General features: G+C 53.0%; 1 protein-coding gene across 6 annotated transcripts in view; it reads right to left on the bottom strand.

Annotated features, from left to right (window-relative positions):
* The window catches only part of ADGRG1 (adhesion G protein-coupled receptor G1), a 46,214-nt gene that overhangs the window by 17,123 nt on the left and 14,717 nt on the right, over positions 1–14,374 (bottom strand). Inside the window, exon 1 of one of the 6 annotated variants that reach the window (XM_070770645.1) lies at positions 8,681–8,874. The exons of 2 other annotated variants lie outside the window; for them this stretch is intronic. Coding sequence is in view for 2 of the 4 variants with exons in the window: in XM_019979651.2 (XP_019835210.2) it covers positions 7,315–7,437 (123 nt within the window). In the remaining 2 variants the exon portion in view is untranslated. Of the gene's footprint in view, positions 1–7,314; positions 7,455–7,788; positions 7,899–8,093; positions 8,403–8,680; positions 8,875–14,374 lie in introns of those variants that run through there. 3 more of the 6 variants (XM_019979654.2, XM_070770644.1, XM_019979651.2) reach the window with 3 other exon arrangements.

Here is a 14,374-nt window from a genome sequence, read left to right as displayed (position 1 = left end):
TCTCCTGGTGTAGAATGGGTCACTCCCCCAGCCTCTGTTAGCTGAGTACCCACTATCTGCCAGCCTGTGCTGACCCAGCCTCCTCACCCCTACACGTATGCTAATCCTCATTCCAACCCTGTGAAATAGGCCCTACCATTCGACCCATTTCACAGATAGGGAACCTGAGATCCAAGGAATTAAACGACTTGCCCATTTAATTGTTCCAGAGGCCAAGGGCTTTCCCTGCCTGATCAGGATTGTAGTGACTGGCAGGGAACCTCCGTTTCTGGGACTTACAGAGAGATGCCGGGTGGCTTTGCCCACCCAACGGCCATCTGGCCCAGTGACTGAGTTGGGTGCTGGCAGTCATGAACAGACACCCTCATCCTGTGGGGAGCTGCATATGTCTGTGGTGACAGATGCAGTCATCTGCCACAAGCCAGACAAAAGGAAGCCTGGCATCCATGGGGCATGTGAGGAGTTTGATTTGGGGGAACCCAGGAGGGCTTCCAGGAGAAAGTGACTTTTGGATGGACTATTTGAGGGCAGCATAAAATGAAGGGGTGGCCCAGACAGGAAGTCACTGAAATGACCTGGCCCCCTCAAGCCAGTCTCCAGTATCCCAACATATATAACGGAATCCTAATTTCTTGGGTCTGGTCAGTCTAATCGTTGGTCAACTGGGTTCATCACCCTGCCCTGGTGATATCACAAGACCCCAGAGAAGAAAGAAGTGGAAGTCTTTGGGGGAATGGCTGCTATTTCCTAAATTGTGATTTTTAATGTTTCACTCTGCATCCTCTCTGAGGATTTTGGTTCCTTTTGGGTTTTGGTGTTTTCTTTTTTTTTTTAGGGGGAATGAAGGATTTATTACTTGAAGTAAGGAGAACACCGAGCATCTTTCTAAAGCAGTATCTCCCATTTGGACTCCTTTTGAAACTGTCACTCTAGAACAGTGGAAGGAAACCCAGCATCTGGGGACAGAAGTATATCTCTGCTGGACCCCTTCTCTTTCCTCCTCCTTTCTGCCAGTCCCTGTCACTGTCTGTACCTGATCCCCAATACAAACGACATCTCCTCCAAGCAACTCCCCAACCCCTATTTTGACTTTTGCTTTATACCTATGAACTCAGAGTTCACAGATCACTTTGCAAATATGGCCCCAGTTCTTCATTACGGCATTTGCATTCATGGCCCAGAGAGGGCCAGTGATTTCCTGACCTTACACAGCAAGCAAGGATGGAGCTGGCTAGAATCCAAGTATCTCTCTGGCCCACTGACTTTCAAAGTGAGTTACCGCTATCAGTATACAGTGCCTAGGACAGGGCAGAGTCATCTGTTTTCATTTATCTTCCTGGACTGATCTCTTCGAGAACAAAAAAGCATAAAGAGGGAATGAGGTTCCCATCACCAGAGGGATACAAGTGAGGCTACATTTGTGAAATGCCATGATTCCAACAGATAGGGGTCAATGGCATGCTCTGACATTCCTGGGTCATCCCCACTCTACCCTGGCTGCTTGAACAGCCACTCCAAAGTGAACAACTCTAGCCTCATAGACTTTCTTGGAATTTGAGGGGGAGGGACTGCCTGCTTTCCTTTAACCCATCCTTAGTAGAGTAGACTCTGGAGCCAGATTGGGTTTAAATATCAATTCCTCTACTCAATGGCCATGTGTCTCTGGACTAGTTACTCACCTTCTCTGGGCCTCACTTTTGTCATCTGTAAATAGGTATAAAAATCAAGACTATCGCAAGGGTCACTGTGAGAATTAAATGAATTGGTATCTATAGAGGATTTAGAGCAGGAATATGCACAAGGCAGGTGCCATAGATATCGGCTCAATACCTCTGTATCCTTCCTGACCAGCTCACGCCTGCCCCTCACCCAGGCCCCTGGGCCCGTCACAGGTCCTGACTCCTACACCTTCCCTCCCACCCTCCACGTCACCCCCTCGTGGCCCCCACAGCCAGCTCAACTTCCAAAGCGCCTTGACCGGAAATTCTTCGAGCATGAAATTTCCTTTCTGGGAAGACTGAAACCCCACCCAGAAAACTTCCCACCTCACAGCACGGACCTGAGCCTGTCCCCAGAAGCCTCTGAGGGACAGGAGGGCTGGACGGGGGCACCACCTACACTCTCATGAGATCCTCAGAGCCACCCTGTGAGGCCGGTCCTGCTGCTTTGCCATTTTACAGATCAGAAAACTGAGACTAGGGCAGGGCTGTCTGTTCTAAGCTTCCCCACTGGTGGAGCTAAGACACGGACCTTGGTGTCATTCTAGAGAACTCCTTGGAGAGCTGGAGCCAATAGTTTCTAGAGATGCTTGCTCCTCTGGTTTGGGGAGACCCCCAAACAAAAGGAGAGAGAAATGGTGGGTGGGTGACAGCCGAGACCACAGGCTGTGCAGGCAACTCCAGCCTGGGAGAGAGAATTTAGGGGGCTGAGTCCCCAAAAGAGGCCCCCCCCTGCCCCACCCCTTCTAGAGCAGCTGCCCTTGACCTCAGGCCTTCCGTAAACACACGCAGAGAACAAAACAATCCGGCCCAGTTTGACACAATGGGGGCCACCATGACAGAGTCCCAAGGATCCAGGCAGAGCGGAGGGGCCAGGGCTCATCTAAGCTAAGACTCCTGGCTGCCCATCCCCTGGGCTGGCTGGGCCCAGGAGGAGATGCCCCGGCTCCAGCACGGGCCCAGCCCTGCCCATCCTCATGGTAGGGGAGAGGGTAACGGGCAGGGGACTCATGGCTCACTTTCTCCCCTGAGTCCTGACTCACTTCCTCTGCCATCCGTTTAGAGCCACGAGTCACTGCTGGCCCAGTCCAGGCCCCTGGAAAACCCATTTCCTTGGAGGATGGAGGTGGAAGTTGAGTGGACAGGACCTTGGTGGCTCTGGGGTTAACCCTTCCCGGGCAGGCGCCGCCCCAGGAAGATGACCTAGGCCCCCAGGCCTTCTCCTGCCAGTAACATACGCCATGGACCGCAGACTTATCCATCCCCCGACCAGCCTCTTTGTCTGGATCACCTCCCTCTTTCCAAGAACAAACTCATCTTTCTAAACTCAGTGAAGACACGCCCTCCCCTTGAAGCTTTCCCTAACTTCCCTAACAGAATTAACTTCTGTGTTCTGGTGTTGTGGGGAAGGGGGCAGTCCACAGCCTATACTCAACCCTATATGCCCACCTTTGCCACAAGGAGTTCATATCAGAGGTGCCCAAACCCACAATGGGTCATAACCACCCCAGGAAGTTCACTGAAATGCACTATCACAGATCCCTCCACACTGACATTGAGTATCTCTGAAAATAGCACAAAAGATTTTTTTTCTTCATTCAGCAAATCAGAAGTAGGGGGGAATTTGTACCCAGTAGCTGCTATGAGCTTGATGGGGTTTTTTTTCATTTTTTTTTTCCTTTTTTTGACAGGAGAGTAGTAACATTAGGATGAAAACACGTGCACACACACACACAGGGTACTGTCAGGGATACACAAACGTGTGATAGAACACGTGTGAGGGGCTTAGCAGTAGAGAATCCGCCTGCCATGCAGAAGATGTGACAGGAGCCTCGGGCTGGATCCCTGGGTTGGGAAGATCCCCTGGAGAAGGAAACGGCAGCCCACTCTAGTATTCTCCCCAGGAAATCCCATGGACAGCGGCGCGTGGTGGGCTACGGTCCATGGAGTCACAAAAGAGTTGGACTGAGTGACTAAACAATAGCAGCATGTGAGGGGCAGATGCTCCAGGCCGGGTGTGGGGCTTGGGAGTCCAGCTGGACCAGGCATCCCGTTGACCAGCACTCCTCGGGCATTGAACCACTGGCTTACAAGGCTGGGATACCACCAGGAGCCCTGTCTTACAGAGTCAGAGGTGGGTGGGGCCCCACCCCAGATCACTTGGGTGGTAAACAGTTCGCTCTGGACGGGAGCCAGGGCAGCCTGCCTCCCCCGTGGCGTCTCGTCTCCACCTCAGTGGTAGTGAGGATGAATCACAGTCCTGGGTGGCTCACCTAGCATTTATCAGGGTGCCTGGAACCTTTAAGAGACCTCCCCAAGCACAGCTGGGAGCAGGGGGGTGTGAGGGGGAGGGGAGCCCCTGCCCCAGCGGGTCTCCAGGTGTGAGCCTGGTCCTGCCCTCCTGCGGGGAGGGCCAGCAGTGGGAGGACCCAGCCCAGCTTCCCAGCTCCAGCCCTCATCTTCAGCTGCTGGTCAGTGTGGGAGGCGGTGGGGACACGGATGGGGGACAACATGGAGATGCTGGCTCCCCCTCCCCCAGCCCTGGACAGAGGGCCTTAGGAGAGAAGGATTTGGCCAAGAGAGGGGTGGGTGAGCATGAAGTCCTTGAGGGTAGAACACATGAGGTGTGCACATGTGTGTGTGCTCATGTGTGCGGGTGTGTAGGGGAGTGAGGAGGGACGTTAGAACAGAGCGGAGGCTCTGCAGCAGGTGTTTCCTCCATGGGGGTGGGGTGGGGGGCTGAGAGGACCCTCCATCAGCCCTTTCCAAACTCTCATAAATGCAGTCTAACTTAGAAACACCATGTACCCGACAAACAAAGGCGGTGCCCCCACCAGACCCCAGTGGGACCCCCGACCACACCTCACTCTCAGCCAGTCCCCCAGCCCCTCAGCAGAGCCCGGGGCTCCAGGGGGCACCACTTGCAAACATGGAGCCCGTCTCTCCCCACCTTCAGTCACAGGCCGGGTGACCGAGGCCCAAGCTAGGTGGCCACACAGAACTCCCCCCAGGAAGGGTGTTCTGGCCTGGCCGGGGAAAACAGAGTGACTTCAGGTTCCAGGAATTTTTCTACAATTAAAAAGAATAAAAATTAAGCTAGCTGCCTGCCTCCCGGAGGCCGGCGGGTGCCAAGGCCTTGCCGGCTCACTGCCCAGGATGAGTCCCACATTCTGGAGCGCTGCCCCGTCAGCGCAGGCCCCGCCGCCCCACGGCTTCCGTCCAGCAGGTCCCCGGGCTACGGCTCCCTCCGCGTGCCCAGACAGGCCCCGGCCCTGGGGGGAGACCGAGGAAGGGCAGGAGAGGGGCACCTGCCCAGGTGAAAGGACGCCGGGTTCCCCTGAGAGCCAGTTAGCCACAGCCACCCACCCTGACACCTGCTTTATCTGCATCAGAGTGTTTGCTCTGGGCTTGCTCTGCTTTGCTCTGGGTTTGCCTGGGCTTGAGTGTTCCCTCCTCCAAACCTCTGCACACACCGGTCCTCCCCACTGGATGCCAACCTTGTGCCAAATCTGTAAAGGTCTAACTTAGAAATGCCATGTACCCAACAAACGAAGGAGGTGCCCCCACCAGACCCCAGTGGGATCCCAGACCATATACTGGCCTTCAGCCTCCACATCCTCCCCCGACTGCCCTGCACTCCAGCCTTGCAGTGCCTGGCAGAATAGCAGACGGCAATAAACAGAGGTCTAGCTGGCACAGCAAAAAGGAGCTGGAATCCAAGAAGGGGAGCGGGGGATGACAGTTCCCATTGAGCAAGCACTCACTTGGTGCCCAAAACTGTGCAAGGTACTTTTCACAAATAATTATTCAATCCTCACCTTAACTCTATAAAGCAAATACTATTATTGCCCCAATGTAAAAAGGAAATGGAAATCCAAACAGGCTAAGTGATACTCAGGCAAGTAAGTAGCCAAGCCAGGATTCAGACTTTAGTCTACCAAACATCAAAGCCCGTGATTTCAGCCATTACGGTCACCAGAGCCCCTTCCTTCCCTTCTCTGGAACTATCTCCCTGACTTTACTATGAGGTAACTTAGCCAAGCACTTCCTAAGAAGCTGTGTGTGCTTAGTCACTTAGTCATGTCCGACTCTTTCCAAGCCCATGGACTGTAGCCCATCAGGCTCCTCTGTCCGTGGGATTCTCCAGGCAAAAACACTGGAGTGGGTTGCCATTCCTTTCTCCAGAGGATCTTCCTGACCCAGGGATCGAACCCAGGTCTCCTGTACTGCAAGCAGATTTTTTTACTGTATGAGCTACAGGGAAGTTCCTCCCTAAGAAGCACTAGTTCCCAAGCTAGAGAAATACTGCAGGTCCTACTTGATCATATGAATTAACATATCAAAGGCTCTGATAAGTGCTGCAGAAAGAAAATCCACAGAGCTTGGTTGAGCTTAGTTTCCCAGCCCAGTGTGATGGTGCGAGCTTTTTTTTTGCAGAACACCTGTTACCAATATGAAAAGAGGAGCGCTCAGAAATCTTGACACCACACAGATAAGAAAGCTGTCAGCATTCCCCCTCCAGCTGCCTCCCCTCTCCTCCCCTCTGAGCTGTCCCAAAGGCCATTAACTAGCAGGAGATGGGCTACAGGAGCCATTTAGGCTGTGATGTTCCCCAGGGCAACTCATCACCATCTTTGACACTTCCAGGCCAGAGGTCCTGGGGGAACCTGGGGTAATGGCAGCCCCATCACACCTCCCTTTGGCCGGCAGCACCAGCTCTTGGAAAAAGGGGCAGTGCCAGCATGTTTCTAGATTGCCATTAAAGTCAACCACAGTCACCTCAAGCAGCAGAGACACTTAGAATGCTGGGACTGAAAGGGAATGAGGGAGGAGCAGAGAGAGAAAAAGAGAGAGAGAAAAGTGATGGGGAGGCAAGAGCTTTTAGAAGCTGAGAATCACAACCTTTTTGGAATCTGAGTGAGGATGGAAAAAATCTAGAACCTCAGGGAAGGGGAGGGATTAGGAAGGTCTGGGTCAGGCCCAGTTTGGGGGTGGTGTTCAGACAGCAGGACCTGTCATGAGCAGTCCTGGGACAGTGGTGCCAGCCCTGCACAGCTCCATGCCCCTGGGGCAGCCTGCAACCCACATGCAGGGCTCCCCACAGCCCTCCCCACAAGGAGCAGCTGAAGCTGGGCCTCAGGGCCCTCACCAGTCAGCACCTGCCCAGGGAATGCACACTCCCAGAGTAGGGGTGGCAGGAGTTAGACATGTGTGTGTGTTAATCGCTCAGTCATATCCCACTCTTTGGGACACCATGAACTGTAGCCTGCCAGGCTCCTCTGTCCATGGGATTTCCTAGGCAAGAATATTGGAGTGGGTTGCCATTTCCTTCTCCAGGGGATCTTCCTAACCCAGGGATTGAACCTGGGTCTCCTGCATTGCAGGCAGATTCTTTACCACCTGAGACATCAGAGAAGCCCATAGGGTCCTGAACTAGTGCCACACCTAACTGGTCCTAGGACTCTTGTAGCACCCAGTCCCCTCTTTGGGCCTCAGCTTCCTCCTCTACAGAGGAGGTGACAAGATCCCTGTCCCCCCGTCTGTCTTCTCCATAGACCAGAGCCCCAGGTTGCTTCTAGGGAAGGGAAGAGCTTACCTCCTGGTTGACAGCGAACGGGGAGGAAAACAGTGCTGGCCATCCCATCCTCCTGCCCAGCCTGTCTTCTCTCTCAAACCACAGACTGACCTCAGCTGTCTGGCTGCAGTTTCCCTTCTGCATCTGTGTTCCAAAAGTGGCTAAGGCCAGGCATACAAGGTCAGCCCAGTTACCTCCCTGTTCATTTTTTGGGGGCTGTGTTTCAGTTCCTTGGGGCCTTGGCAGAATGCCTGCCTTTGGAGCATAGGACCCCTTAGCATTCCCAAGGTCAGCTGCCAGCCCTCCCTTTCCTTTCTCCTCCTCCGGGTCCCAGATCCCTGGCTGAGGGGCAAACCCGACACATAGCCAGGCATCCTCCCCAACAGGGGCTGGGGGCCAGGGTGAGCCTGAGGTTCCCGCTCCCTCCAGGGATGGTCGGTGGAGGCACAGACTAGGATCCCACCCCAGCTCACTGAGCACACAGCGCTGCCTCACCTGGTCCTCCGCTACTGTTTGCATACCCCCATGGGCGGGGTGCTCACCACCTCCAGCCACACAGCTAGCACTAAAGGAAGCTCTCTGAAGATGCAAGACTCGATTCTAAGCTCTCCACCCAAAGGAGCACATTTAATCCTCCCCCAAATCTGAGACAAATACCATTCTGTCCATTTAACAAATAAGGAAACAGGCCCTGAAGATCAGGTTGGCTGCTGGAGATCACGCGGCTTGAGGTGCAGCATTGGGGCCTGGCTCCAGAGCACAGGCTCTCGATTTTGCAGTCCATTTCTGCTTGACATTACCTGTTAGAAAGGGCTTCTCTTTAAAATTTCCAGTAAAAGATGCTTCCAGAAATGTGTTTGCTTGGTATTAGTTGAATCCCTTCCTCTGAAGAAGCCCTGGTCCTGGGAGCTGTCAGGACCCCCTCCCAGCAACACTCTTGCTCTCTGTCCGCCGCAGGCTCTGGACACCCACTCCCAGCACCAGCAGAGGCTTGTCTTCGATGACGGGGGTACAGCCCATAAACTGAAATTGAATTTTTGCTGGAGTGTGGCTGAGGGAAGGAATGTGGGGTATGAGGCCCTTACCCCCAGCCACTTCCTCGTCACTCTGGGCTGCTGTCTGTTTCACTGACCAATTCCCCTCGGAGTCGCATCTGAGCCCCTGGTGTCACAGACACCCAGCCCCACCCTCCCCATCAGCTAAGCTTTCAGTTTAGGGAGGAAGGGCGGTTGTGGGGATGGGAGGGAGAGGCAGAGGGAGCAGAAGGTGATACAGGGGGAGAGGGATGGCAGGGAAGGTGGACAAGGAAAAGGCGAGAGATGAGAAGTGGGGGTGGGGTTTGGGGAGCGGGAGTCAGAAGGATGGAGAGAGAGGGCAAGAATCATACCTGGATTCCTCCTTCGTGCCGTCAAGCGGATTATCAATACATAAAGCGCGTGAATGAGTAGGCTAAGGGCTTGCCTTGTTTGCAGGCTGCAGCCTGCTGAGGCGGTGGGTCAGCTTCTTCCCAGTCCAAGAGGCCAGAGGGGCACTTTGAAGCTGAACTACCCCAGCTCCGGCTCCCGCCTCCTCACCAGAGCCTCAAACAAAGCAGCGGGAAGATGGGCTGCAAGCCCCAGCCCACAGCCCAGGAAAAGGGGCGCAGGTGACAGCAACCCCTGGCAACCGTTGCCCTGGCAACCATTGGCAGCTGCAGTGACTACTACGTCACCACCCAACTCCAACCCAGCACAGCGCAGTTCCCCTAATTGTCCTGTGCCCATATCCCCTTACTCAGATGCCGGCCAGGAATGGAGCTGGCAGGAAGAAGGGCAGAGTTTAGTACATTAAGTTATGGGGAACACTGGGGAACACTTGCCTAAGTTCGTCAACATTTACTTTAAATCCAAATCTTTTTAGAACACTAGTGAGGTCTACCCTTGTGATCAAAAGTGTCTGCTATCAGCTATATTTGCCCATGAGGCTGCCAGCCTGTGGCCTTGGCTTGATCCCCCTGGATACCCATCTAATCCCCACCACTGGGTTCCAAGAGCACAGAATATGTACAATACTTCCCTGGAAATGTCTTAGAGGAGTGCCTCCTCCAGGAAGCCGTCCCAGATATCCACAGCCCACCAGGAATCTTTCTCCTGAATTAGCCCTGGAGTCAGAGGTTCCCCCTGGCTTTCCTCCAGAGCTCCCTAGGGGCCAAGAGTGGGTCCTTTTTATGCCTTAGAGTAAGTACCTGTCTGAGGAGGGAAGAGAACAGAGGCAAAGCTTCTGCAAGCCTGCATATGTGCCAGGCACTCCACTGGGCATTTTGGAAATCCATTTCCACCACTCTAAAGGTTAGCCCTGTTGAACCCATCTTACAGATGGAATGACAGAGGCTCAGGCACATGATGTGACCTGTTCAAGGCCACCTAACTGGTAAGAGAGATGTATGGAATTCAAACCATGATCTCCTCTGAGGCATGAAGACATCAAGACCCAGTGTCCATCTGATGCTTGACTAATCCCACCCCCATCCAATGTATATCCGGACTTTATTTGATTACCTCCATTGATGAGGGCTCACTTCATTTCAAGAGGACACATCTCTTTGACCTCTGAAAAGTCTTTCATAGCCATTGAGTTAAAGGCAAAAGGACATCAAAGCCACAGGATGGCCTCTGTGTGCCATACAGGGCCCAGAAGAGGCCCAGGGCTGTGGACGCCCCCACGAGGGCCTTCAGCTCCAGACCAGCAGCTGATTAAGAGACAGGATGGGGCTGCTCAGGGCGCCAAGGAGCCCAGGGTTTCAGAGCCCTTCCCCAGAATAAGCAAGGATCCCCTCGGCACTCACACTCCAGGGGGCTCTGGGCTGGCTTCTGGCCGAGGCCATGGGAAAAGCAGCAGGAGCTGGGGTCCATGGGATGGTGCGCCCCTGCATTCCCATCGCCCCCCTACCCCACCACTGATGGACCAGAGCCAGGGCTATTGTCTCACTGGCGGCGCAGAGCTGTGTCCTATTCAGGCACTATTTTTGGCGCCCAGAGGAAGAGGAAAAGAAAGCAAAGAAAGGAGTTGCTGTTCTCGGTGGAACCTTCGCCCGGAAAGGATTCCAGGGCCTGCTGGGCCAGAGAAGGCAGTCGCTGTGGATCAAAAGATCCTAGGCTTGAAAGGACCTGGCGGGGGGCTGTGGTTCAGGGGAGCCAGAGAGGGGGCCACAGATGGGGCACCCCTGGCCTTGTACACACACTTGGTACTCACTAACTGCAGCCACATGCAGAGAAAGAGAGGCCCAGGATCCCTGGTCCCACCCATAGTCACTAAGCACTTATAATAACAATTTTTTTTTGTTTTTTTTTGTTTTTTTCTAATTTTATTTTATTTTTAAACTTTACATAATTGTATTAGTTTTGCCAAATATCAAAATGAATTTAAAAAAAACCTACAGTAGCGCATAGCTGCCCATAACCAAGTGTCTGCCGGAAAGATTCTTACTTAACACCCACAACACTCCTGACCAGGGTGGAGATCGGGGACAAAGTGATAAGCCTCATAAATCAGATAATTGATGCTCTGAGAGCAACATGACTGCCAAAATAACAAGCTAGTGACCCCGCTCCATTTCCTCCACCTTATGCCACCCCCACCCTTCCTCACGTACACCAGGTCCAGCGCACTAGCCTTCTTTCTATCTCCAGACACACATCAGGGCCTTTGCACCTGCTTTCCCCGCAGCATAGAACATTCTTTCTGGGTTCTTTCCCTGACTGGTTCCATCTCAAGACTTTTTCTTTTTCTTTTAATATTTATTAGACTGTGCCCAGTCTTAGCTGCGGCATGTAGGCTCTTTAGCTGTGGCATGCAAACTCTTAGTTGTAGCATGTGAGATCTAGTTCCCCAGCCAGGGACTGCACCCAGGCCCCCTGCATTGGGAGCATGGGGTCTTAGCCACTGGACTATCAGGAAGTCCCCCTTCTCAAGTCTTAATCCAAGTCTCCCCTCTCCTAAAAAGCCTTCCACGTCCACCCAACCAAAATAGCCTCCCCATTCATCTCCTCTTCCATGTCACCTTATGTAATAAACTTTAAAGCACTTAACATTGTCTGAAATGACCCTGTGATTTGCTTGTCATCCATTTCTCTGTGTTTGCTCTTTCTTATCTATCTTGCTCAGCACTTGTATCTCCAGTACCTAATGCCACAGAGCCTGGTCCACAGTAGATGCTCAATGACAGCTAGTTAATAAATGGATGAGTGAATGAGACAGAGCTGGGAGTCTGACCAGGCCAGGCTGGCTCCAAGCCTGTTTCCAAAGGAGCCATTCCCGATGCTTAGGGCAGGGGGATTCCAGCACTGAGCCGTCCCCGCTTCCCAGCTTCTATCTGAGTTAGGGGCACACACATCGCTGCCAGAGGCTTGGCCAGAGAGGGGCTTCCAAGACTGTGCACAGCCTGAGAGCCAGGACAGGACCTGAAACTTCACCTCCCATCCAGAGCCACCTGATAAAGGCTTTTAAGAAGTCCTGTAGTGCACAATGGCAGTGGCAGACTTTATTTTGGGGGGCTCCAAAATCACTGCAGATGGTGACTGCAGCCATGAAATTGAAAGAAGCTTATTCCTTGGAAGGAAAGTTATGACCAACTTAGACAGCATATTCAAAAGCAGAGACATTACTTTGCCAACAAAGTCTGTCTAGTCAAGGCTATGGTTTTTCCATTAGCAATGTATGGATGTGAGAGTTGGACTAAAAGCAAGCTGAGCGCCAAATAATTGATGCTTTTGAACTGTGGTGTTGGACAAGACTCTTGAGAGTCCCTTGGACTGCAAGGAGATCCAACCAGTCCATCCTAAAGGAGATCAGTCCTGGGTGTTCATTGGAAGAACTGATGTGGAAGCTGAAACTCCAATACTTTGGCCACCTGATGCCAAGAACTGACTCATTTGAAAAGATCCTGATGCTGGGAAAGATTGAAGGCGGGAGGAGAAGGGGACGATGAGATGGTTGGATGGCATCACTGACTCAATGGACATGAGCTTGAGTAAGCTCCAGGAGTTGGTGATGGACAGGGAGGCCTGGCATGCTGCAGTCCATGGGGTCGCAAAGAGTTGGACATGACTGAATGACTGAACTGAACTGTTGTGCACAAGCCTGGAAGCCCAAGGCTTTCCTAGACCAGTGGGACCACAGACATACTTTCACAGGTGCTGGATTATTTGATGTTTGAGATCCTGTCTGAACTGTGATCAAAATTAGAGTTTTCTCTCTACGTGGAGGCAGAGTACACACTACTACACCTTCCACCACCTGCTCCCATGGCCCCAGGAGAGAGGGGGCCCAGGCATGCAATTTACCAACGAAGGTGGGTCGTGCACCCACTGCTCCAAATGCCAAATCTCCCATCTGGACTCCCTGTGGGCTCCCCAGAGTGGAGCAAGGAGGGGAAATGGTATGTGCCTGTGGCCAGGGAGGATCCTGGGGTCTAGGCACCTGGAGGCAGGTGTATCCCTAGGACCAGCCTGCAGAGACTCATGATGGAGCTGGGGCAGAGATAGGAACCATGAGGGAGCATGAACCACATGATGTGCACCTGACCTTCTGCAATGCACACAGCTGCCCTGAGAGGAGTAGGTATTATTAAGCTCATTTTACAACTGGGAAAACTGAGGCTCAGAGAGGAGAAGCTTCTTTCCTGGGGTCACATGGCGGTGAAACTGAACTTACAGGTAGTTCTATGCACTCCCTCACCTGTGATGCCCCCAGCCCCAGCCCTGGAATCTCCAGAACATGGAGAGGAGTTGCCAGCCACTCCAGGGAAGTGGACATGAGACCCAAGAGGCTACACGATGTGTCCAAAGCATTCCAGCCCAGAAGTCAGACCCTCACCCATAGGCTCATGGGGTTTGCAAGCACTCCCATCCTTCCAGGTCATTAGTTACTGCAGCTCCCAACTCTGGTTCCCTAAACCCGGGTGGGAGAGCAGAGGCCAGACTCCCAGATGCACTGACACCCACTGCAGGGTCTCCTTGGGGAGACCCTGGTTGTCCTTTCCACCACAAATGGCAATGTGCACTGCCTCCAGACCTGGCCCAGGTACTAGGACCCAGATATTCTCGGCTTCTAGCCAAGGAACTGAATAATAGACTCTGCCCATTTGGTCTGGGGTGTGTACCTAGGTGGCAGAGCCCCAGGCGGGTGTGGCAGATGTGGTCATGGACAAAGGATAAGTACAGCTTTGAGGAAACTGCATGAGGATTCCTTCCAGCCTTGCCCACTGTCCGCAGCTCTCACCAGGTGATGTCACATGAAGGTGTGGGGGAGGGGAAGTGCCATGAGGCCAGGCACACACCTACCAGGCGCAGACCTACTGGATGAGGGAGAGCAAGGGGTACCTGATAATTCAGGAGGTGGGTGTCCACCTTTCCCAACTCCTCCATCAGACCTTTCTTCCTCACGCCTGTCCTGTTCCCCTGATGTCCTCTTGCCCTCTGTGCCTCCCATCCAGCTTACTGAGCTGTTTACAGGCTAAAGAATTGATGCTTTTGAACTGTGGTGTTGGAGAAGACTCTTGAGAGTCCCTTGGACAGTGAGGAGATCCAACCAATCCATTCTAAAGGAGATCAGTCCTGGGTGTTCATTGAAAGGACTGACGCTGAAACTCCAATACTTTGGCCACCTGATGCGAAGATTTGACTCATTTGAAAAGACCTTGATGCTGGGAATGATTGAAGGCGGGAGGAGAAGGGGATGACAGAGGATGAGATGGTTGGATGGCATCACCGACTCAATGGACATGAGTTTGACTAAGCTCCAGGCGTTGGTGATAGACAGGGAGGGAAGCCTGGCGTACTGCAGTCCATGGGGTCTCAAAGAGTTGGACATGACTGAGCAACTGAACTGAACTGAGGAGCCTCTGAAGATGTAATGGATGGTTCTAATGGTGGGTGTACTGGCAAGACTTGGAGAGGGCTTTTATATGGAGGCGCCACCTACCCACAAACATTGCCTGATGCTAGAATGGGCAGGGTCGGAAAAGCTCAGGACTGGAAAGAGCCGTGAAGATCCCCACATGGTATCTGAGGTCCCCCTACAACTTCCCTGTCAGACTTAAATA

This window comes from Bos indicus, chromosome 18, assembly GCF_029378745.1.
Source record: "Bos indicus isolate NIAB-ARS_2022 breed Sahiwal x Tharparkar chromosome 18, NIAB-ARS_B.indTharparkar_mat_pri_1.0, whole genome shotgun sequence".
NCBI lineage: Eukaryota > Metazoa > Chordata > Mammalia > Artiodactyla > Bovidae > Bos > Bos indicus.
The sequence above is the reverse complement of the archived record's forward strand: the minus strand, read 5'-3'. Positions and strand labels throughout refer to the sequence as shown.